Consider the following 26,676-nt stretch of genomic DNA (forward strand, 5'->3'; position numbering starts at 1 on the left):
GGATACAAAATCAATGTACAGAAATCAGTTGCATTCTTATACACTAACAATGAAGCAACAGAAAGACAAATAAAGAAACTGATCCCATTCACAATTGCACCAAGAAGCATAAAATACCTAGGAATAAATCTAACCAAAGATGTAAAGGATCTGTATGCTGAAAACTATAGAAAGCTTCTGAAGGAAATGGAAGAAGATTTAAAGAAATGGAAAGACATTCCCTGCTCATGGATTGGAAAAATAAATATTGTCAAAATGTCAATACTACCCAAAGCTATCTACACATTCAATGCAATCCCAATCAAAATTGCACCAGCATTCTTCTCGAAACTAGAACAAGCAATCCTAAAATTCATATGGAACCACAAAAGGCCCCGAATAGCCAAAGGAATTTTGAAGAAGAAGACCAAAGCAGGAGGCATCACAATCCCAGACTTTAGCCTCTACTACAAAGCTGTCATCATCAAGACAGCATGATATTGGCACCAAAACAGACACATAGACCAATGGAATAGAATAGAAACCCCAGAACTAGACCCACAAACGTATGGCCAACTCATCTTTGACAAAGCAGGAAAGAACATCCAATGGAAAAAAGACAGCCTCTTTAACAAATGGTGCTGGGAGAACTGGACAGCAACATGCAGAAGGTTGAAACTAGACCACTTTCTCACACCATTCACAAAAATAAACTCAAAATGGATAAAGGACCTAAATGTGAGACAGGAAACCATCAAAACCTTAGAGGAGAAAGCAGGAAAAGACCTCTCTGACCTCAGCCGTAGCAATCTCTTCCTCGACACATCCCCAAAGGCAAGGGAATTAAAAGCAAAAGTGAATTACTGGGACCTTATGAAGATAAAAAGCTTCTGCACAGCAAAGGAAACAACCAACAAAACTAAAAGGCAACCAACGGAATGGGAAAAGATATTCGCAAATGACATATCGGACAAAGGGCTAGTATCCAAAATCTATAAAGAGCTCACCAAACTCCACACCCAAAAAACAAATAACCCAGTGAAGAAATGGGCAGAAAACATGAATAGACACTTCTCTAAAGAAGACATCCGGATGGCCAACAGGCACATGAAAAGATGTTCAGCGTCGCTCCTTATCAGGGAAATACAAATCAAAACCACACTCAGGTATCACCTCACGCCAGTCAGAGTGGCCAAAATGAACAAATCAGGAGACTATAGATGCTGGAGAGGATGTGGAGAAACGGGAACCCTCTTGCACTGTTGGTGGGAATGCAAATTGGTGCAGCCGCTCTGGAAAGCAGTGTGGAGGTTCCTCAGAAAATTAAAAATAGACCTACCCTATGACCCAGCAATAGCACTGCTAGGAATTTATCCAAGGGATACAGGAGCACTGATGCATAGGGCCACTTGTACCCCAATGTTCATAGCAGCACTCTCAACAATAGCCAAATTATGGAAAGAGCCTAAATGTCCATCAACTGATGAATGGATAAAGAAATTGTGGTTTATATACACAATGGAATATTACATGGCAATGAGAAAAAATGAAATATGGCCTTTTGTAGCAACGTGGATGGAACTGGAGAGTGTGATGCTAAGTGAAATAAGCCATACAGAGAAAGACAGATACCATATGGTCTCACTCTTATGTGGATCCTGAGAAACTTAACAGGAACCCATGGAGGAGGGGAAGGAAAAAAAAAAAAAAAAGAGGGTAGAATGGGAGAGAGCCAAAGCATAAGAGACTGTTAAAAACTGAGAACAAACTGAGGGTTGATGGGGGGTGGGAGGGAGGAGAGGGTGGGTGATGGGTATTGAGGAGGGCACCTTTTGGGATGAGCACTGGGTGTTGTATGGAAACCAATTTGTCAATAAATTTCAGAAAAAAATAAAATAAAATAAAATAAAATAAAATAAAATAAAATAAAACATATATGAACATCATGCTGTGCAACTAAAACTAATACAATGTTATCTGTCAAAATATATCTGAAGTAACTAATAAATATTGACTCTTTTTACTTCTAAATAGGCATTTATTATATATTAAATTTTTATGCATGGTAGTGTTTCTTTTTTTTAATGTTTATTTATTTATTGTCATATGTAAGTGATGAAACACTGAGTTCTTCTCCTCAAACCAATACTACACTATATGTAAACTAACTGAATTTAAATAAATACATTTTAAAAATAAATAAATAAAGGTTGTACATGTTCTTGCTGAGGGTTCCAATTACACTTTTTATGTCTTTAAGTTAGTCCTTGATTTTACTTTTCTACTGTCACTGGGGTGTAATTTTTTCATCAGAGTTTTTAACTGGTTGTTTATGTTCAAGAAATCTGTGTGTTTTTAGTTTTAGGATTTTGTATGCTCATTTAGCCAAACTGATCTATTTTAGTACCTTTTCAGTTGATTCCAAAATAAACGATAATGTTAATTATGTGTAGTTAGACTTGTTGCATTTTTCAGAACTTTCAGACTTGTTAATTATTTTTTTTTAATTTTAATGTTTATTTTATTTTTGAGAGAGATACAGTGCACAAGTGGGGAAGGGGCAGAGAAAGATAGAGGAGACACAGAATTTGAAGCAGGCTCCAGGCTCTGAGCTGTCAGCAAAGAGCCCAATGCGGGCTCCAACTCACAAACCATGAAATCATGACCTGAGCCAAAGTTGGCACTCAAACCGACTGGGCCACCCAGGCCCCCTAGACCTGTTAAATATTGATGATGATACTGTTGTTTTGTTGTTTAGTTTGTTTTGTTTTGTTTTTCATAGACAGGTTTTAATGTTAAAATATTTGCTATCAATTTGTGAAAGTTTCACCATGTGACTAAAATATCTCTACATACCTAGTTTTCTCTCTCCAACAGGATCAAGAATTGAATTTCATTGTACTCCATTAACTTTCTGTTAAGATCATTGGTGTCCCAAGAGTAGGCAGTTTGAACAAGCCACACCAAAGCCAGGGAAGAAAGGGATTCATTAAAGACAATAATGCAACCAACTATAAGTTACTCTGCTTTTTATTATCACCAGACCTCAGCAATTCTAAACAGTGTCAGTGATAAAATATTCCTCAAAGAAATAATTTTGTGTTGATCAAAGTTCAAAAAATTGCTATTGTTACTGTTGTGTTTTCATAATACATATGTAAGCTTCAAATTAGCACTTTTTATTATTTATCCTTTAATAAACGCTGTATCATTTGCAAGTTAATATAGAGAACTGTTAGTTATATAGTCGACCTCGATGCACATGGGTAAGAACTTAAGTTTGCTTATATTTTTCCTCTATAATCACTGTGCTTTCATTATTTATACCTAATCTGTTTAAATGCAGAAATATGTAGTGTCACATGACTTGGCCACAAAAATAGCATCCAGAGCAAGCTCAAACAATTCTGAACCATTATCAGCTTCAGAAGTTTTTACCAAATACAACAGAATTTTACTATGAATTTTCTGGTGAAGATATTTCATCAGGAAATTTTCAAACATGACAACTTTTGAAAGCCACTAGAAGCAATCCAAGGAAACACAGATAGACAGTATTGCAATTTCTAGAAAGGTGAAATGGGTTTTTTGTGGATCTCAAACAAATTTAACCATATGTTTAAGACTTTCCTTAACTATTTGCGTATCTGTTGCTGTAGGAAAAAGGAACTTGTCAAAGTTAAATTTATAAAAATTATTCATTGATCAAGTAGGAGTGAAAACAAATTAACAAAAATGGTGGTACTGTTGCTGAATGCAAATAAAGATAGTTTTTAACAAAATCATTGACAAATTTGCAGAAGACTTGAAAACAGAAACTCTAAGGTTATTTCTTACATCTTTGACCAATATGCTGACATTGGTATTTTTATTTCCATTTTTTTTAAATGTACTAATATAATTTATGAATATTGATTTAGTAGCTCTTTTCTTATATGTAATTTTAAATTATTTTATTGACATACATACATATGAACATGTGTATATATCTCATTCAATAAAATTCTACTGTATTTTTTTGTTGTCTTATTTTACTGGGTTCATTTCATGATTATTATAGAAAATAAAATCTGTCACATAGAGAATATTAAAATGATCTATTCTGAGTGTCTAGTATTATAGGTATGCCATCAATCAAGATAATATAATTTATTAAATTGACAGATTCCCTGATACCAAATCATCCTTTCATTTCCAGGATCAAATTCAAATGGTAAAGATAAATGACTATTTAAGCTTACACTTAATTTCATTTTGCAAGTATTTTAATTAAGACTTTGCTACAGGATTCTTAATTTTGATTTGCAAGCAATTTTAATTAAGATTTCTGCCATGTTATAAATGATCTCTTTTTCCTATTTTCTTAGCCAAGTTTACTAATTTATTAAAAATTTCTACAGGGCCATGATCAAATTTTTAATAACTACCAATGTTGTTGACTTACTTATGTTTCTCATTCCTGAAGTACCTCACTGAGATTTTCAACTTATTAGCATAGAGTTAATGTAGTCTTCTATAAAGTGTTAAATAAATATTTATAATTATATATCATTTATCTTTTTATTATTTTTGTTCCTTACTATTTTGATCATATTTGCCAGAAGTTTGCTGATTACTTGGTCCTTTGAATTAACAGCTCTTGGCTATATCACTTCTACAGATTTTTTTTCTCATTCAGTAGATTTTGTTTCTATTTCTATATGTCATCCTCTAAGATCTATTATGTTGAATAGAATGTTTAATTTATTAATCTATATTTGTTATCTTTTTCTTTGAGTACACAAGCTCTGAAGGCATGAATTTATCACTGAGATTAGCTTTGGCAACCACTATTAGGTTTTAGTAAATTTTCATGTATGGTATTTCCTAAATCTTATTCCTTAAACATTTAATTCCTCTCTTAATTTAGCCAAAAGATGTATTTTTTAAAGTTATATATTTTATGAATGATTGCAAATATGACATATGAAATGCCTACCTCTTTTTATTTTTTTTTAACTAAGCACTACACTGAACACAAGGCTTGAACTCAGGACCCTGAAATCAAGAGTCACATGCTTTACACACTGAGCCAGCCAGGCATCCCTTGTAATTTACTTTTACACATGAAACAGGATATTAGGTCTTTTGGCAAATGCAGAGTTCTGTGGCCACCATGACAATTAGATACAGAATACTTCCATCACAGTCCTGCAGCTCCATAGTAGTCAATCCCTTGCCTATGTTTAATCTGTGGCAAATACTCATCTGTTCTCCATCTCTTGAGTTTTGCTTTATCTAGAACTTCATAATAGGAAATCATACAATATGTAATCTTTTGGGTCTGATATGTCTCACTTAGCAAAATGTATTTTAGATTTATCTGTTTTAGCACATATCGACAGTTCTCTCCTTTTTATTGTTGAGAATTTCATTGAATGAAAGTACAGCTATTTGTTTAACCATTCAGCTATGGAAAGACATTTAATTCTTTCTACTTTTAGGTAATTATAAATAGAGCTTTTATAAACATATGTACAGGTTTTTGTGTGACATAAGATTTCATTGCTCTGGGGTAAATACCTAGAAGTGAGATTTCTACATCACAATGGCAAGTATATGTGTAATATACATATATGAATATAAAATACAAATGCCATAATTTTTTTAAACTGGCTGTATCATTTTGCATTCCTAACCAGCAATTTATGGCAGCTCTACATCCTTGCCAGAATTGGTTGACTTTTTTTTTTTTATTTTCCATTTTCCATCTTAGCCATTTCTGTGACATGTAGTGGTATCTTATTGTGCTTTTAATTAGTATTTTCCTAATAACTGATAATGTTGAAAATGGTTTTGTTTCTTGGATATCTATAACTTCTATAATTTTTTTATTTGAGAGAAAGAGCATGTATTCATGAGCAGAGGAAGAGAGAGAGAATCTTAAGCAGCACAGAGCCTGACGCGTGGGATCACGACCTGAGGCAAAATCAAGAGCCTGATGCTCAACTGACAAAGCCATGCAGTTGTCTCTGTAATATTTTAAAATTTATATATTATCTGATTAGTGTTTTTTCTAAAACATACCATAGAATCAAAAAAAAAAAGTATGTATTGCACTGGGTGTTGTATGGAAACCAATTTGTCAATAAATTTCATTAAAAAATAAATTAATTAAATAAAATAAAATAATTGAAAAAAAAGTATGTATTTACACCATTTAACACGTGTCAATGTATTTCAAAGTGCAATTCTTGAGGTGTGTCAATTAATTCAACTTCACTGATTACATTATTCAAGTACAGTACTTTACATTTGTCTGTGTGCTTTACTATGTAGTTTTAAATGTGTGATAAGATTTCATATTACAATTTTGTTTCCACAAATTTTCACACATACTTTCAGAAATTGATGTTTTATACATTTTGATTTATTACTTTCATATAAAGAACAGTGCTAAAGCTTTCTTGAGTTTTAAATAGTTTATGATCATAGTGACTGGTTCTGTTCATACCATTCATTTTTCCTTGAATTCTAGACTTGCTATTATGAAATTCTGACCCTTGCTTTCATCTACTTGTATAGCCCCGATACACTTCATTCCTTGCTTCAGAATTTACCTAATTATTTGAGTTGCTTTGGTTGAGTTCCTTCTGTAGTTAATACACAATCATATCTAAATTTTCACTTTTGTTTATTAAATATATTTTTTAAAACTACACTATGTTACAGTATTAAACTCAAAAAGTTTATTATATGTGTGATAGAAAGCTTCTCAAAGCTAAGAGAGGTTGATAAGATGATTAACATGTATAATGAAGAAACATGATTTAGAGACCAGATTTAGCCAAGACGAAAATGCAGGTATACCCTGGCACTCTTCCATAACCTCAGATGTAGCTATCAACCTGGAAGGTGCGAAAGAGGTCAAGGTGATGAAAGTGGGTTGTGAATATTCTATATGACTGTGATCATTTAAATAACTGCTGATGACAAAAAGTGATGCTGAAATATCTTGGGATTCCATAAATAAGGCTTAGACTCAAAACTCAGACTAGAATACTAAACTAGAAACAGTGTAATTTATGGCTAAATGTTGGCAATTGCTGATAGGTCAAAAAATAATATGTGTATTTACTTAGTACTCCTTCCCTTTGATCCCAAAATGTACCTTTAAAGTAATATAACCAATGAGATACTTATGACACTCCTGCATTCCAAATGTTCTTAGGTCATAGGTATCTGCATGTTCTATAATTAAATTACAGATCATTTGGGCATAAGTTTATTTAGAGCAAATCCATTTGCTCAGCTGATTTTAATTCTAAGACTGTGTCTCCTCGAAGACTATGAATTCCCCATTCTTCTTAATTTCTATTTCAGTAATCTGCCACAGCATGGCTGTGAGCAATTCTTTCCAAAATGGAATGTGGGAGATAAGTTTTACAAACTCTTAATTATCTGAAAATGTTTTTATGTGACTGCTATATGTAAATTACAAGTGGGGGAAAAGTAAGAAATCAGGCATAAAAATAGGGAAAAGGTGAATAATTCTTAAATATCTAATCCTAGGAGGAATTCCTAAGCATGAGCAACAATGAAATAGGACAAAAAAAAAAAGAGAGAGAGAGAGAGAGAACAAAAATAGCATAGAACTTCCCAAAGAGAAAACATAAATGGCTAATAGACTTGTTAAAAAAAAAAACTCAGAAGAAATACAAATTTTAAAAAATATAAGTTTTCGATTATTAAGAATATAAATGTCATATTTAATTTAGGTTTCATCTAGTAAAATAGCACTAACATTTACTTGTAGGTGCACATATAAAAGAAACAAATTTACTAAAAAAATTAGTAATATATTTCAGGAGATTTGAAAAATAATACCGTTTGTTCTAATAATTCACTTTGTAGGAACAGACCTTAAGGAAATGATCAGATATTGTCAGCAATGTTTACAAAACTTATAAAGATATACATTACAACGGAGTATATGATAGTAAAAAGTAGAAAAATTGCATGCTCTATAATTAAAGAATGTTTATATAAATGGTAAATTATTCAGGTGAAATAATATTTGTCATTAAAAATGTGCTCATAAAAAATGTGCTCATAAAGAGCAAATGAACAAATGAGAAAAGTCATATACTAAAAATCAAGAACAATCTAAGGGCTCAGAAATAAATCCATGCTTATGTGGTCAATTAATCTATGACAAAGGTGGTAAGAATATACAATGTGGAAAAGACAGTCTTCAATAAGTGTTCAATAAGTGTTCAAGTGGAAAAGACAGAGTTCAATAAGTGGCTCTGGGAGAACTGGACAGCTACTTGCAAAAGAATAAAACTGGACCTCTTTCTTATGCCATACACAAAATTAAACTCAGAATGAATTAAAGACCTAAAAAGTGAGACCTAGGGGTGCCTGGGTGGCTCAGTCCATTAAGTGCCAGACTCTTGGTTTCCACTCAGGTCATGATCTTGCAGTTCCTAAGATTGAGCCCTGCCTCAGGCTCTGTGTTAAGAGGACAGCCGGAGCCTGGTTGGGATTTTCCCTCTCCCTCTCCTTCATTCTCTGCCCTTCACCCACTGGTTCTCCCTCTTTCTCTCAAAATAAACAAACTTAAAAAACAAAAAAAAAAGATTTGTCAATCACCATATTGTGCACCTGAAACTAAAATAACACCTTATATCCAAAATACTTAAAGAGTAAAAAAATAAAAATAAAAATACATAAAAATTAAAGAGCAAACTAAGGGTACAACACATTACATAAATATGTTCAACCTGATGTAAAAGGTATATTTTTAAAGTATAGAAGGAAATATATAAAAATATAAACAATATTTGGTTCTAGACCAAATTAAAATGTCTTCCATTAATTGGAATTAAAATGTCTTCCAATTTCTTTTTAATTTGGATATAAAATGACCACAGTGTCCACAAATCATATGGTCGTACTGCTCTGTTTGCCATATTTCCAAAACGGCTTTTATAAAATAGTATTTCCACATGGAAGAGTGTTTCTCAGAGTGTGTTCCCTGTAACAGTAGGCAAATCATGGGGCTGTTAGGAGAGTTCCAGGGTCTAAGGCTCTGGTGAAACCACAAAACCATGTCCTCCTTGCAGAGAATCACAAAGCTAATCCACATAAGAAAGATACTGAGAAGTCTCCTCTTGGAAAAAAACAAAACCTATTCAATTATGGTTTCTCAGCAGGGCTCAAACTAAGTTGACTATAAAATTTCAGATAACACCTCTTAAGAAGATGTGGAAGTGCTTTCAATGAGATCCACTTTAGGAAATATTGACAAAGAATTCTGATCGTGATTGAAGTGCCCAAGAGATTTAAATAATTATGAGTTACCATGTGTTTGAGTTATTACGTGTCAAGGAAGTTAGTTGAATGAAAGTTAAATTTTTGACCTATTCATAAGCGATAATTTTATCATATGTCTTTCTAAGTACATCTCAGCCTAAGTAATTAGAAATCAGATACTGAGATCACTTACACTCATTACATTACAATCAGGTTATACCTAGATTGCGTAGGTGTGGTTAGGTAAAGGCAAATAGAGAAAGTGAGAAAGAAAACAGAATTGTTAGAGTAGCAGATGACATCCTAAATGCTCGTCTTTATTCTGCAGCTGCCTCTTGGCTTGCTTTGCAAAGCAGAGATGAGTCCTCATTTGTTCACCTGGAAGTTGATATATTAACTATGAAACCTGCTTTTTACAGTTCCTCTTGAATTTCCTTGCCTGGAATTGAGAGCTGAGGGGAGCTGAAAATGAATTGTCCTCATAAGCTGTATCATTTTGTTCTGAGAAATGTTGTCAGCCCAAAAATATTTCCTCTTGGAAAAAAAAAATTATCCCAAGGCCTTAGTCTTTACTTCATAATATACCAGAGGAGCAGAAAGAATAGACTTAGCTTTTGTGTGGTGAGTGGGAAATGAGTGAGCTGTGAGAAAGAAGCTGACTCCACACGTGTAACAGATAGGGTCGTAGCTGCTACAGATCAAGAGATGTGCATTAGATGTGGAGAGTTCGATGTTGTATAGAACACAGAGATTTCAGCCATAACTAGTAGGATGAAGCACAGTCTAAGTGCCAGAGTTTCTATCTATAGCAAGAAGAATTTTCTAATTTGTAGTGTGTCCTATAGCCCAAGTTCCACTTTCATAGTCTTCTCAGGAGACTCTCTGGCCAGTCCAGGCTTGGATCTGAAACAGTGGACCAAGGACACTCATACTAGTCTGCAGGACAGGTTGCTTAGGTGGCTTCAATACTGGTTAGCAGGTTGGCAGCTTTCCAGCATCTAAATGAGCCCACTATCAGTTTGCTTCAAGCCCCAACCCCAGCTTTTGAGGTCTTTTACTGTTTGCAGTTTTGATATTCTGCCTCTCTTCTGTTTTGCTAATGTTGTTATTTTACCCCCGTTCATGCCAAGTCTATCTTTTGAAGTTGGGAATCAACACAGACCACCTTTCCTTCCCTCAGTTGGTTCCATGGCACCAAGGTCAGTACCGTTGGTGCCTGCTAAGTGCTGCTTGCCCCTCTGCCTGTGAGTATTGTGAATATTTGCCTCCTTCAAGAGGCCACAGCACATCAGTTTAGAAGTTTTGTAGAGGGGCGCCTGGGTGGCGCAGTCGGTTAAGCGCCCAACTTCAGCCAGGTCACGATCTCGCGGTCTGTGAGTTCGAGCCCCGCGTCGGGCTCTGGGCTGATGGCTCAGAGCCTGGAGCCTGTTTCTGATTCTGTGTCTTCCTCTCTCTCTGCCCCTCCCCCGTTCATGCTCTGTCTCTCTCTGTCCCAAAAATAAATAAACGTTGAAAAAAAAAATTAAAAAAAAAAAAAAAGAAGTTTTGTAGGAACCCAACTCCAGGGATAAGACTCTTGGTTAAACTCACTATTCAGTGATTTTCTATAAAAATATAAAGCGTTACTGGGACACCTGGATTTCTCAGTTGGTTAAGCGTCCAACTTTGACTCAGGTCATGATCTCACGATTCATGGGTTTGAGCCGTGCATCAGGCTCTGTGCTGACAGCTCAGAGCCTGGATCCTGCTTCAGATTCTATCTCCCTCTCTCTCTGCCCCTCACCCACTTGCACTCTCTCTGTCTCTCTGCGTCTCTCTTTCTCTCTCTCAAGAATAAACATTAAAAATTTTTTTAAATATAAAGCATTACTAATGAAGTGAAAATATTCCAAACCCAATGCACAAAATGTTGGGGAGATATAAAGAACTTTACAAAGAGTTGAAACAATGCCCCAATGGCAGCTTTCCCAATTACATTCACAAAGGTAACAAAGCAGAGCAGTGATAGCTTGGACTCTGAATTCACTTCCTCCTATTACAAGATGTAGGACTTTGGACTAGACTTAACATCGCTGGGTCTTACTTTCCTCATCTCTAAAGTAGGATCTTTTTGTGAGAATGAAATGAGTTAACACTTGAAATACTGTTAGTGCCCTGTCTTGTATTTCATTCACACCAGATACATGCTACCTGTGGAAGACAGTGAATTCCAAGTAGAGCAGAACTCATTGCACATCTTCAGTTCTATTATTATTTCACTTGGATAATCTGGCGGTTTGTTTGTATCAGCTGATAGGTAAACACCAATAACTGTGTTGGAGTACCAGCCAACTTAGATCTGATTTTGCTGCAACATTTACTTCACAGTTACAGCAGACTGTTGGTAAAGAGTAACACAGTTATAAAACATTAGTCTGTTTTTTTTTTCCTCCATAATCACTTCAAACTTGAAGAAATAATTGCCTAATGCCTAATATCCTGAGTAAATTGAAAGCAATGTATCAAAGAGGCCTTTATACTAATTCTTGGAACTCTCTACCAGTTTCTATATTAGAAAATGTGTCTCCCTTCACTCTTACTATAACTTGAATCCACATCATGCACAGTAACAGTTAAGTATACACAGAACACGACCTTGTTAGCATACCATTGAGGAAGTAAGGTAAGGTCAGGGATCAAGATTTAGACAAGATCAAGCAACTTAATTTTGAAAAATTGTATGACATTTTACCCTTATATCCTCAGTACAACACAAATAAATAATGAGTGTTTAAGCCAAACTCATGCTCCAGGGTATGCAGGAAGCATCCAGAGCTTTTCGATTCACCTTTAAAATCACTGGAGGGGCGCCTGGGTGGCGCAGTCGGTTAAGCGGCCGACTTCAGCCAGGTCACAATCTCGCGGTCCGTGAGTTCGAGCCCCGCGTTGGGCTCTGGGCTGATGACTCAGAGCCTGGAGCCTGTTTCCGTTTCTGTGTCTCCCTCTCTCCCTGCCCCTCCCCTGTTCATGCTCTGCCTCTCTCTGTCCCCAAAATAAATAAACGTTGAAAAAAAAAATTTTTTTTAAATAAATAAAATCACTGGAGCCTCCATATTGATAAAGCCCTATAGCTACAAACACAGATTTCTGAAAGAGCCCCTATGCTTTGCTGAAGCTTGGTTCTACCTTTGTTCTGTCTTTTGGACTAAAAGTCTTCCTTAGGTTCTGCTTGCTGGTAACAGGCTTTTATCTATTTATTTTAAATTCATTTAGGGGCACCTGGGTGGCTCAGTCGATTGAGCATCCGACTTCAGCTCAGGTCATGATCTCACAGCTCGTGAGTTCAAGCCCCGCGTTGGGCTCTGTGCTGACAGCTCAGAGTCTGGAGCCTGTTTCAGATTCTGTGTCCCCCTCTCTCTCTGTCCCAACCCACTCGCATTCTGTCTCTGTCTCTCTCAAAAATAAAAATAAACATTAAAAAAAAATTTAAATTCATTTAAAGGGATTAAGATTTGGAAAATATTTTCTCTCTACACAGAAGGTTATTTAAATATACACCTGGCTATTTAAATAACAAGACATATTCTTTCAGATAAGGTTTGCTAGTGCTTTTCATTTTAGTTGGTACTGGAATTTTTGTGTGGATTTTTTTCAAAGTATGTGATATTGAGCAAAAAAATCCTGGCATAAGAATCAGGGATTCTGGGCCTAGACCTTTTTCCTCTTGCCTCGTGATCTTGGCAGTAAAAGAGGCACAGTCTTTCGCACAGTGCCTGGCCCAATAGTAGGTAATCAGCTTATATTTGTCAAATGGCTGAATGAACGACCTGTCAGAATTCAGGTTTCCAGAGATGTTATATACTGTGGAATCACATCTACTTCCTCAAGTGCCATACGCTGCAGCGATCCAGATAAAACTACGTATTGTACACAAAAATGCTTTCAAGAGGGAGAAACCATTCTTGTTCTTGCTATTAAAAGTTGCACTGTTTTTCTAGTTTTCAGAAGTGGGTTTCCAAGCTAAAAAGTAGTAGCCAGACACATCATGGTTCCAGTACTGATTCTACCATTTACCAGTTGGGTGACCTCTGATGAAGTCTCAACTTTCACATCAACAAAATAGGAATAGAAAAATATTTATGCATATGATTGAGATGCAAATTAATTAACATAATGCATGCCAATCACTCAGTCCAGTTTCTGGCATAGTAATTATATATTTATTGCTGTTTTTGTGGCTTTAATTACTACTGCTACAACTATACTATAACTTAAAACTATATATACGTGACAATGTCATATACTTTAAATGTATCACATACATACACACCAGAATGATAGTGGTTTGCTTAATTCCAATAAATTCTTCCTCAAAGTGAAAGGTAACGGTAGACTGGTAAATGTTTTGACATGGCAGTAGGGAAGAGAAAAATCTTACATGTTGATTTGAATAGGTCAATATATATAGTTAGAACCTTTATTTTAAGAACTTTACTCATCATAATTAAAAAGTTAACAAAGACCATCTTTCAGCAAGCTATCAAATAACAAAAAAGCATATTTTTCCACTCAATGTATTATATAAAATATCAAAAGTCAATGTGATGACTTTATAATATGGATATTATAAACACGTATGCCTTTTGTTTGACTTTTCAGATCAAACTCATAAGTTTCCATCCTGCGTCAAAATATCACAGAACTCAATTCAAGAAAAGTAATAAAAAGAACTGACTGTCGTCTGAAAAAAAATAAACAGCCCAAACAAATAGTTTAGGAATGTCAAAATACTTAAAGCTAAATGGTATTAAATAGAAATAAAATGATAATAATAATGCAAATAGTAATGCGAACAGCTACGAATCAGAAAAACATACATCAAAACATGATTTGAGTTACATACAATACAAAAAGTTCCTGGATTGAGTAATTATTTGAACAGAATGGCTTTTCTGTTTAGAGTTGAGGAGTTTATTCACCAAGATTTTCATCATAGATCAACTTTTTAAAACATTAATACTAAAAAAAAAACAGGTTGACTTATAAAAATAAGCATTAAAACCCTTCAAGATTTTTCTTCCCTTCTTTCAAAGGGCCTTTTAGAGAGTGCCCATGTCTTCCCAACCGAATATTTTCTAATTGTTTATTATTACTTTGGCCTGCAATCAGCTTCCTCTTCCCCATAACAAACAAGGAAATAGAATAGGTAATATCTGGAACTAAACTAAAACCATGGGTTCATTCTAAGGATCTGGCCAAAGGTATCATGAAAAGCACTTTTCGGTAGCACATCACAGAAAATGTTGCCTCTGGGTCCTCAAAGGGAAACCCCACAGTTACCTTTTGGCTCTCTCAGGGACTCACCTTATTTTTTTTTTTTTTCAAGACAACCTGATGAGGGAAGAATACAGTCTGTCAACAGTCAACTGAGAGACAGGGTCCCTGGGGCACCTGATGGCTCAGTCAGTTAAGGATCCAACTCCATGAGATCGAGTCCAGGTCTAATGATTCATGAGACCCAGCCCAAGTCAGGCTCCACATTGGCAGTACAGAGCCTGCTTGAGATTCTCTCTCTCCCTCTCTCTCTACCCCTCCCCTGCTCATGCTCTGTCTCTCTCGGTCTCAAAAATAACTAAACATTAAACAAAATGTTTTTTTAAAAAGAACACCATAGACTCTAGTAGAAGTAGTTGTAGTAGGAGTGGGGACTGTTAATTGAGTACTTTTTTCATGTAGTCTTAAAGGCCTCCAACCTTACTTTATTATGTACAATTCTGTATTAGGATCTCCACTTGACAGGTGAGGAAACAGTTTTAGTAAAATGAAATAGTTTGCTCAAGGACATGGAACTGTATGCAAAGATGGGTTTCAAACTGGTCTGACTCCAAAGCCCCTACCTACATTTACAGTATTCTGAGAGAGATCAAGAACTAAGTAATCCCTCTTCCCTCTGAGCAAAGAAAGCATCTACAAAACACTAACCATAAAGCCTATTTAATGGCTGACCTTCATTCTTCCTGACTAAAAAAGTCCTCAATGCCTGCATCAAGGTTATTTGTAGAGGAGCTTATACAATTTCCAAGCTGAACCCTCTCTTCCTCTGCTTTTGATAATTACAGACATAAAATCAGGTTAATACCATCCTTAGCAGCTTTGAAGGGGAACATAGGCTATACTGGAAAGGAGTTGTCTACTCTGTGCTTGTCTGTGATTAAAGGGCAGGGGGATGGCTCTGGGCCTCCAGGCTCAGCAGTTGGTTATTTATGAGAATGAAATAGCAGAAATACCTGCTCCTCCCGTAAATTTTGCCTCTGTGAGTCACAAGAACACTGCCAGAAGAGAGTGAAGGTAGTAACTAAGAACAACAATCATCCCAATTTCCCTCATCCCAATACTATTGCTGCCTGAAACATTAACACGAAGGATATCGGGTGATTCCACTCAGAACTCACAATGCCTTAGCACACAGTCATGGGTCACTTCAGGAAGAATGACAAAGGATCGAGAACAAACAGATGGAAAGACTGAGAAAATATATCGCTCTTCATATTTGCTCGGCAATTGCTCTGCATATTTGCATGTAGTCTAGTGCTCTCCGCACTAAGCTTTCTGATTGGCAACGGCAGTCCACTGTTCGTTTTGTGATCTGAAAGTGCTACGTCTCCTTGGACTTTTGATTTTTGTTTTTCATTCACTTTGCTCTGAAATCATCTTAATAGATCACATGAAATTACTGACCCATATACAATTTAAAAAATTTTTTCAGCATGCCATGCCCATTTTTCCACCTCACCAACTTGTGGAGTTAATAACGTCCATGCAAAATCATGATAATCTCTTGCATTTTATAATAAATTAGTAGGATGAAGGTTAACGCATGTGTGTGTATATAGACACACACAGATAGATATATATATATATATATATATGTCTATATAGATATATAATTATCTTGCGTTGAAATTGATGTGATTCTGTAACTTATAGTAATGAAACACTTAATATTCATTTATCTATTTGTGCCAAATATCTTCAGTGTCTGCCTCGAGGTCCACTCTCCATATCTCTCTACTCTGCTCTCTGCACCAGGAGGCTGACTTTCAGGAGCTCCACCAGTAGGCTCCACGGCCCTGTGGTTTTCAGTGAGGATCGGCCAAAGAAAACATGGCCAAGAAGTGTGGTCTGGGTATTTATTCCTGGGTCTCTCTCCCTGCTGAGTCTTTAGAGGTTGGCTACATGGCATCTCTCACAAAGGCTACAGTTCCTGTCAGGATACCGTCCCCCTAAAGTTCTCCTCTGAGTTTTCTGGTAACTATTTCTGCTCCCTGCCCAGAAGTAGTGAAGGAAGGCTCCCTCACTGTTCCAGGTGCCGCATTTATCCCGTTTTGCCAGAAATCTCTGCCCACAACTCAATAAATATTACAACATTAGGTAAACTCTCCTAGATGATTCCATTTGCTCATGCTGGCTCTTTTTTTTTTTTTCTGGGACCCTGATACACCCTGGGGATAAAAAGGGATGAATAGGACATGATTCCTGCTGTCACAACATGTAATCTTCTCTGGCATGTGACCTGTGCAGTTGCACAGACTCCCCACTCAGAAGGACCTCCTACTTGAGCTGATACTCTGCTTCCCCTATGTTGGAATTCTTGATCATTTTGGAACACTGAGGCCCCACACTTTTATTTTGCAGTGGGCTCCACAAGCTGTTTAGCCACTCCTGCAGATGTAGTGCAGACACTGGATACAAATGCAACTCTAGTAACAATAAGAGCTATTTCCTGAGGTCTCACTATGTTCCAAATGCTATTCTTAACATTATATGCCTATTACCTCATTTAATCCTCTCCACACATAATGAGGAAGGTGGCATTATTATTGGTACTTTTTAGATAAGGAACTAGGGGCACAGAGAGAATTTAAGTAACTTGCCCAAGGTCACAGTGCTACAAAGTATGGAATATGGGATTCTAATCCAGGTATTCTGGCTTCTTCTATGCTATTCTGCTCCTGTGATGGAAACACAGAAAGGAATATAATCAGGTTTAGTCTGTAATTAAACCTTAAAGGCATGTGTCCAGTAATATGCCACGGACTTAAGACTCTAGCAATAACTATGGCTCCTACATAGGAAGGCTAATCACAACGTTACCATAGGGACAGAAAAACTATGCCTCACAAATAAAATTGAATTTCTCATATCATACAGCATAAGAATAGCTGAAGGGGCTTGTAAATGCTAATAAATCTTTTGGTTTTGACAGGTCTCTTGGTTCTGAATAAAATCGAAATGAGATCTACATCTGGTTATCTTGACTTTCTCAAACTATATTCTTTATTCCCTAACACCTCTGGGATAGCCGATAAACAACAAGAACAATAAAAATTGTTATTTACTTCCAGAAAGAAGTTAAATAAACACAATATCTAAGGGATAATTTAATTAGATTCCTTTATTTCTACAATACAGAGTTGTTTCTTCTAATGCAAGCACCAATACTCTACTGCTTATAAAAAATAAATAAAAAAAATAAAGGCCACATCCTTATGAAGACAGGGGTCTTCACTGTCTTAGAACTTATAAAATAGCACATATCCCAGTTTAGTTTCTATACCAATCACATTACGTAAAATCACACGTCTTGGTTTTTAAGTTTTATGTGATGTTTACATAACTCACTGCCTTCCTCTCTTTGGTTATGGAGCGTTGTTATTTTCCTTTCTCCCCCAAACCTCTAAAGATCCTTCTTGCTAATCAGAAATGTCTCTTAAGCATTGCACACTTTAATAGATTTTGTTTCTACTTTCTTGGGTGATAATTTTATGCCCTCGTTTAGACAAGACTCACGCAAATCAGGGGTTACTACTTGATTACGTGGATTCTCGGATTCTCGTAAATATCTCTGAGAAAGGCAGGTAAATACCCCAAGTATTATTTTTATCTTCTGTCATCACTTTAAGATCGGCAACTGGATCTTACACATCCCAATCGGACATCAAAATCACAACAGACTCCCTTTTCCCCCCAAATAAATGAGCCAGTTGTCAGGGCTGACTAGTGCATTTTAAAGGATATCTCAGCCAAGGGTATTATTTTAAGAGATGAGCAAATGGGGAAACCCCACAGCCCAGCCAATAAAATATGAAGTGAAGGTGCAAAGAAGCACTCATAAATACGACTTCGAACAAGGGATTCATTGTTTGGCTTCAACCCTTTCAGTGGCTCCTCTGATCTCAGCCCCTCTCTGTGCGTCAGGGAAGCCCCTTCCTTTAACCTGTGGTTTTTTCAAGCTGAGCCACTGCATTATTTATGACTGTAAATGTGAGTAGCCTGTCTGTACGCTCCTTGTACACACACACACACACAGCCCCCCTCCCTTTTCCCCACTTCGGTATTTTAGTGTGGAAAGATGAAAGGGTTTCCCCCTGGAGCCGATGTGGTTGGGGATGTTGAATTAGCTGCTGTGTCAGTATGAGGTAGACTGAGGATTTCCCAACACATCCTCCACCTGCACGACCCAAAGACCAGCCTCTAGTGACTCATTTCATTCATTCTCTTTCTTTTAAGGGCTTGTTAAAAAATTACTGTATTTCTTTCTCTGTTTCATCCTCATTCTCTCCTCTTGATCTTTTTATCCTCCCTCATCCTCTTTCTCAATTAAAAAAAAAAAAGGAAATACTCTCTTCACAGATGGGACACGGGTGTTAAAAATAATGTAAGCTAAGGAGTTTTATAAAGTAACAGAGAATTACATTTTCTATCAGTGTTATTTTTGTTCGTTTTTTTTTACTTTCCCTTAAATGTCCCCTTTTAAATTTTAATTATGCTATATAGTAGGGAAGGCAAAAACAATTAAATTCTGTCAATGGGATCCTCCAGGAGAGGTGAGGAGGCAAAGAAGAATAGGGTGGTGAAGAAACAATTACAGGGGATGGCCACAGCCAGAGAAGTCCTAATGCCCTGGGGAGCTTTTCTCCTGATGAGTTGAGGCCGCAGTTGGCACATCATAACCTTTTCCTTCTCAACACCAGAGAAACAGGAGACTGTCCCTAAATGATCAAGCTGTAACTAATTGATTTTCAGCTAATCTAAGCCTCCAGCTATGAAGAAACAAGGACCAAAGGCAGACCTCGGGAAGGGGTGGGGGCGTAGGGAGAGGGGTGCCAAGAAAGCCTGGAGGTAGAGAGACCAGAGAACTAAAGAGCAAACAGGAAAGGCCAAATAATGTGAGGGGAGGGGGTGAAGAGAGAGGGAGGCAATATTGAAAAAATGGAAGAATAAAAGGGGGAGCTGGAGGTGGTGGGTGAGACCTTCCCAAGCCCTTTGGGTTCATGTATCATACCATCTCATTTCCAGCTGTTACTTCTTATTCAACTTTTAAATCGGGCTATTTGTGAAGGACCATTAAGATGAGAAAAAGCTGTTAATTAAACTATATGATTACACCTATCTCTTCGGCCAGGCCCATCGTTTCACAATGAACAAGAATCCCTTGGGTCACATTTATGGATGCCAAAGGTTGTTGAAGAATAGAGCAAGGAGATTTCCACCATCAGCAACTTCTTTTCTCTTCAAAAGTTAAAGGTGTTCAAGAATTACTGTTTTGCCCGTTGTTGGTATCTGTTATTCCAGGTATAACCCATGAATATGTACTATAATGGTTTTAGATCATCTTTCTTCCTTTCCCGTCATCCCCCCCCCCAAAAAAGAATCTTGTGTTTATGGGTATGTTTATGTTACACAAGTGTTAATAACCCTGTTGGAGAGACTACATAGATAGGCATCTTTAGGTAGATCTGTGCATAAATTCCTGTCCACTGGGCACTTGAGTCAGCCAAAAGCAACAATAAATATCAATGATGTCTTTCAAACCTGTCAACCGAGAACATAAGCATTTTTTCTTCCAGTACTAGGTCCGTTTAATGATTTGGGGAAGTAAAGGGAGAAGGGTTTAATTTAAAGTTCTAAAAGTATTTTTTTTCTGCATCGTATCATAACATGTTAAATATGTTATAAAATTTTAAAAAATCAAGTATCATATTTATGTGCTTTCATGCTTTGGAATTAATATATGTTCTTGAAATATACCTAAAGTTTTTGACTCCAATCCAACCGATGAGAAATCATTAAAACCTCCAAATTCTTCTTTATCGGAGAAATACACGTAGACAGGGAATAATACAGAAGTAAATTTCCCTTGTTTATTGCTTTTTGTAATTTCCTTCAAAACATCTACAATAAGACATCATTTTAATTGTACCCTTGCCAAATTTCCAAATAAAATTGCAGTCTAAATTTAAAGATCTTAGAAATACACTATGTGTTTATCTTAATGTAAACAGAAGATATAATTAAAAATTATAAGCAAGTTACCTAACCTTCCCTTTTATTGGCATAGATATCTGATATATAAACTATCCTTAACATTTTTGAAAGAGAGATGGTTAAAAAAGAAAAGTTTTATCGAAAAGATATTTTTGTTCTTAACAAAATAACATGGTGTTGACTAAGTAAAGATGCCTGTGATAGTCACCAGTTTCAGGGACAAAGCAGAAGAGTAAACCTATAAAATCTGGACAGTAGGAGACTGACAAAAGTTGGCCTAAAAATAGTGAATCCAATACAGTGAGAAGTTTCTCTTCACACAGCAATTAATATTTATCTCTTCAAAGTGAGCAAATCACTAAAACAACATAAGGGTCAAAATAATGTGTTTGTGTTCCTATTTACATGTTTACATTGACCTTAAGGCAATTTTTTTCACATTTTATTTTTATCTTTTAGGAAGTTTTAATCTATTTTTCACTTAGGAACAAACAAATTTAATCTTATCTGAAATTTAAAAAAATGGTTCATTGGTTAAATATGATACAGAGTTTAAATTCATTTTAATTGTTCTTGAGCAAAACTAACGTTAGAAAAAATGTCTTCCTGAATGACAAGATAATTGTAGAAAATCCATTACTTGACTTGAAAATGACACACAAGCATTAATAAAAAGCATACTGCTACATCCTTTTAATGTAATTCACCTTATTATGGGGACTGTCAACAGATTCTTTTCACATATTTAAACATCCAAGTGACTTCCTCAATACAAATCCCTTGCCTATTGCTAATTTAGTAATTTGCCTTTAGCCCCCACGATGCACTTATCTTTTAAGACACATAAATAAATAAATAAATAAATAAATAAATAAATAAATAAATAAATAAAATCCCCCTGAGTCTTCTAAGAACATGATAAAAGTGGCAGATACTATTTGTTAATGAATGTTACATTAAGAACCACGGAAATTCTTAATGCGGTTAATCATGATATTACACTTTTACCTCTTCTAAGTATGCTTTGAGCTATTTCAGTATGGAAGAAATACAGAAGTTAAAGCGTTTTACTAGGTAGTGATTGGTTATAAGCTTTGGATATGTTAGAAAGCATGGTCTAAGGATAAAATAAAATTATGGTTCAATTTTCCTCAGAGACTACGAAGAAATACTCAGTATCAGAATCAATTTGTCAGTAATTGCACGTGAGACATTTAGTTTGGAATTATTAAATAAAAAAACCAATATGGTTTATGATTGAAGATAAATCACGACTCAGCAGTTGAAGCATGATAAAAATAAATATTTCCTGAAGGTTTTATCTGATATTATTCCTCCAGAGTAAAATGAATAATTGTGTTTCACGATATAGTTAGCAAGCTGCTTTGTTGTTATATCCAAACAATACAACCAAAATTTCATTGATTTAAAAAATGTAAGTATTCTTTAATGATAAAATGGTCCAAGAAGTCATGAATAAATCTGTTTATTATTGTTTTGGTTTTCTTATTCTGTGTAAATGTATAAAAAGTAATGGCACATTCATTCAAAAATCATGCTTCTTTTCTAAAATATATTTATTTTGTGAATGATCAAAATATTTGATTGCAATAAAATATATTTTAGAACAGATTCATGACTGAGCTATTGTTTTTTAAAGTACATAACACATTCCTCCCTGTCAGATTTTACGTGACCTGAACTAATTTTTTCAATGATTTTATTTTATGAATATGTAAATCATGCTGGTCGAAATTTTTCTATTAAAATATTAAAACTCCTTTAAATTATTGACTCATGCTTTAGAAATTGCAACAAAGTAAAATATACCATGAGCCACAGTGCATTTACCACTTATACTAGGAAAAAGCAATCAAACTAATTTAGAATTAAGCCATATTTAATGGCTTGAAAGTTCCTAACGAAACCTGTTAATTATATGTAGAAGAAAAGGCCTCCAGGACACCTGATTAGGGCAACCAATGATGACTTACTAAAACTTCATAATGAGAGCTTTGTCTCTAGTAACACGAAACATGATTTATTAAGCACCTTATCCTTCATGGTAGAATTGCTAAGAGCAAATGAGCAGAGCATTTTAAGCAACATGTATTATAAAAACATTCATGTATTTAAATTTGTTGCTATCTGACTTCTCAAAGACTATTTTCTTTGAGATATATGAGGAAGGTTTTAATTAAGTATAACAAAACATGTCAATTTTATGTCAAAGCAGACTGCAGTTTTCAAAGTTTTGAAAGTTTTTACATTAAAATGGTTCTAATTTTATCAAGTTGATTCAATTTGTTCATGAAATTGTATCTTTAAAAATAAATATATCCTATGATATTTTGAATGTCTGAAGATAGTAAATTTTCATCTTCAGACTCGAGTAAAACATTTTTTTTAATTAAAGCCCGTTTAAAATCACTTTGAAGTGTTAACTCTTTAATATTTTTGAGACATAAAATATTGGACACTAATTTACCATTTGATATGATCACTATTTAAAAACTACCATGAAAGTACCAGCATTGGGAAAAATATAATTTAAAAAAGTATTCTCTAGTAATGTTGCTAATTAAAGAATTTTTCAATTCATTTTTCATCTTAAAGGAAAATTTTGCATAGGTAAAGACCACATAGCATGTTTTATATTTCTCTTGCTTCTGGAAATAATCAAATGGGAAGAATATCATTTCATCATTAAGAAGTTAAGAAATGTTAGTCTGAAGCTTCTTTCCAAAATATTTTTCATAGCATTTCAGAATCTCTCCCTGAAAATCTTTGATAGTAATCTCTTACAATAGTATTTGATCTTAGTTAATTGCATGTTAATATTTTCACAGTAGTTATCTCCCCCAAATGAGAGTTTTTAGGTGGCATACCTATGTATATTTATATGTTTGCTAAATTGCTAACAAAAAATGTTTTAGAGTGTCACTCTTACTTTTCAGTCTGTAAATGCTTGTTTCTTTTTTATTTGTATTAATACCTTTGTGCCCATAGCATAGCTATCCTCATAAATTTTCCTTTTTTGTAGACTACTGCCTGTTTATTCATACATTAAAGCAAGGTTGAAATTTTAACAAGAGCTAAAAAGACCCAAGTCTGCCCAACCCTAAGTGTTTAATTTTAGTTTTTCATATTTAAAAAATCATGTATATATAATATATACACGTACATACGTGTGTGTGTGTGTGTGTATGACTTTGTTGCCTAAAGCAAAATCTTACATTGCTTCAGTGAGAGAAAGGAAACAGAAGCTGGAGGAGAGTTATAGAAAATGACTCTATATAAACATGACCACCTACCAGGCAGCTACTTTACTATTAGTAAAACTTCCACTTTGTAATAGCAGAGTTTAACAAATAAAAGAACAACATACCTAAATTGACAAAGCTCATGACCATGTCAGCATCATTCAGAAAGTTGGTATCATGTAGGCTGGCTAGAGGAGGGCTCTGGGTGGTCAGAGGAGTCGTTCGAGATAACTGTATGCGACGAGGGTACCCATTGGGAGAAGCTGGGTATCCTTTTCTTGCCCCTCTGGCCTCTCCTGCCAAGGATGCCCTCACTGAGTATTCCGATTCTTCAGGATTTTCTTCATTGGCCATAGCATTGTATAGGTCCAGCATAAAGAGAGGTGCAGAGGAAGCTTGTTTTCCAGGTGAAAATGGTCTGGGTCTATGAGGCAAACCCAAGATAGAGAGAATTTCCCTCTGTATTTCCCGTCTTTCGTGGTTCCGTAGTCTTCTATAAATAAAACTGGAGTGGACATGATTGTCTCCCAAACCTCCTTTTGCATAACCCACTAGAACCCAGCAGCTCCAGAGGAAACCCACAATACTCCTAAGTAGAAATACAGTCAGATGCATTTTTGTCCAAAAGCAAAAGTTGATATTTTTAGTCCTTCTTGTCCTCTTAAAAAAAAAATGTAAAAGTTCCTAGGAGGTACGCTTTCCCAGTAGCTGAAAAAACAAATTTACCTATTCTTCATGACAGTGACATTTCTGAACATAACATCCTCACGGATTTTCCTGTCCTATTTTAAATATTTTGGAATATGTCAAGAGTAGTTATCTCTAAGAAAGCTGAAACTTGGATTTCTAATTATCCACAGTTGTTAAGAGTTTTTGCTGCATTGATGTAGAAGACGGCTATTATTATTTGATCAGATGACCTATGCATTCCTATATAAATTTATGATAACCAGGCCTTTGGTATTTGGATTAACGCAAGTTGATCTTCTGATAAACTGTAGTTCCCAAAGTTATCTTCACTTGCTCTTGAGTTCTTCTCAACCCTTGAGCTCTTTCCAAGACAAATCCTGATTTCTGAATCACAGATCTATGCTGATCTGCACCTTGGTGTTGGAATATAGATTTGTCCGGCAGCTTGGTGATAACTTTAACATCTTTTGTGTCGTCTTAGTGTAAAGTAACACTCAAGGTTGTACTATTCAAGTAAATGTGTTTCCCTGAATTTACTTGAAAACCTTCCTGTAAGTCCATTCAATCCCTTTCTCCTTCTAACTGTTAATTCCACCTCCAGCAGGCACAAATATACCAGCCCTCTTCAAGGGAGATCTAAAGAGTAATGTAAGCACAACCCTGCTGGGAAAGAAGAGGCTTCTCATTGTAATTTGAAACTGGTAAAGCAAAAAGAACTTAACCCTTTTGCTACCAGAAAAGCCTTCATTTTCACAATTTTATAGCCACGCATCTAACATAGCACAGTGATATGCGGGGCATTTAAGTTCTGGGGGTGGTGGGGGGGGAGCAAGTTTTCAAGCAGCAGGCTGAAATTTTTTGCCATCAATTTTATATAGTACTCTCTTAGATCTCTCTTTTCATAGTACACGTTTAATACACTTCTATATTAAGTCTCAGGTTGTGGCTAAATTAGCATACATCTCAGTTATATATTTCAGGTTATTTCTAGCCTTTATGAGTTATTGAAGTTTATGTCTTAAAAAATAAAAGGAAGAGTTGTAAATTGAGGTTATTTTGTTGTTTCTTAATGACAGCCAGATCTTTTTAGAATAAAATACAGTAGAGAATTAATCACCAGTAAATATATTCTAGCTCCCAAAGCAGTAGTTATAGTAATTCAATAATGGTGGGGAGATAGCCCAGCTCTAATGATTTTAAATACAAAAATTTTAAACAGAAAAATATATTTATATTTCTCTTATTAAGTCAGTTACAGTTGACATACGAAGACCCTAGAATATAGTGTCATGATTCTTTTAAGTCATTTCAGTTGAAATGTAAACACACTTACAAATTAGATTTTTCCCATAAGTTATACTCAGTACTTTGGTTTGTTTTAACCCATGCAAATAAACACAAGTCAAATATTCTTTATGACTACATGCAGATTGAAATTTGCGTTTTCAAAATTTGATGGGCATAATGGGGAAAGTGCACACCTTTCTAAAATACCATACTTAATCCAAGGAAATGAGCAAAGTATGTGTTTATCCTTAATGTTTAATGCCTTTAAAATTTGGAAGTCTACAATGTTTTTGTGCAGCTATAATTTTCCTTACAAGCTCTCACTTAACCTTAGGGCTCACAGTACTTTCATTGTCTGGGATATTATTCTGATACCAGTGTAGATTTATCGAGCAAATTCTAGAACTATTATGAAATTTTAATGTTTTTCTTTTACTCTACCTAGAGGTGCCTGGTTTCTTGTTTAATTTCTTTTTAAATATTTCCTCAGAGTGTCTAAAGCATAGTCATATTTTTCACAAGTCTTCAGTTTATTGGTGAAGGCAAGATACTGAAAGGACTTGCAGAATTTTATTGTATGCCTCATTTTTCTCACACAAACTCACTGCCCTGAACTTGATAATTCTGTTTAATATTTGCCCTGCTGAACTTTCTTTATTGACAGTCATGTAGGATGTACACACAGTAGCAGACCCAAGTACTGACATACGTGGAACACCTCTATAAAAGACACATCATATAAACAGGTTATAAGTCAGTGAAAGAATACGGTTTCAATAAGAAATGGATTAAACCACTCAAATTCTTGAAATTGTTTATTTCATATCCAAACCAAAGGAAGAATGTTTTGGTC

At 35.3% G+C, this 26,676-nt stretch overlaps 1 protein-coding gene across 1 annotated transcript in view; it reads right to left on the minus strand.

The window, feature by feature from the left end:
* The window catches only part of BMP5 (bone morphogenetic protein 5), a 123,418-nt gene extending 98,217 nt beyond the window's left edge, over positions 1-25,201 (minus strand). Inside the window, exon 1 of the mRNA XM_043591677.1 lies at positions 23,972-25,201. Within this exon, the coding sequence (XP_043447612.1) occupies positions 23,972-24,461 (490 nt within the window). The 5' untranslated portion in view covers positions 24,462-25,201. The remainder of the gene's footprint in view (positions 1-23,971) is intronic.
* Between the last annotated feature and the right edge of the window lie 1,475 nt (positions 25,202-26,676).

The sequence above is a fragment of the Prionailurus bengalensis genome, chromosome B2, assembly GCF_016509475.1.
Source record: "Prionailurus bengalensis isolate Pbe53 chromosome B2, Fcat_Pben_1.1_paternal_pri, whole genome shotgun sequence".
NCBI classification, from domain to species: Eukaryota; Metazoa; Chordata; class Mammalia; order Carnivora; family Felidae; genus Prionailurus; species Prionailurus bengalensis.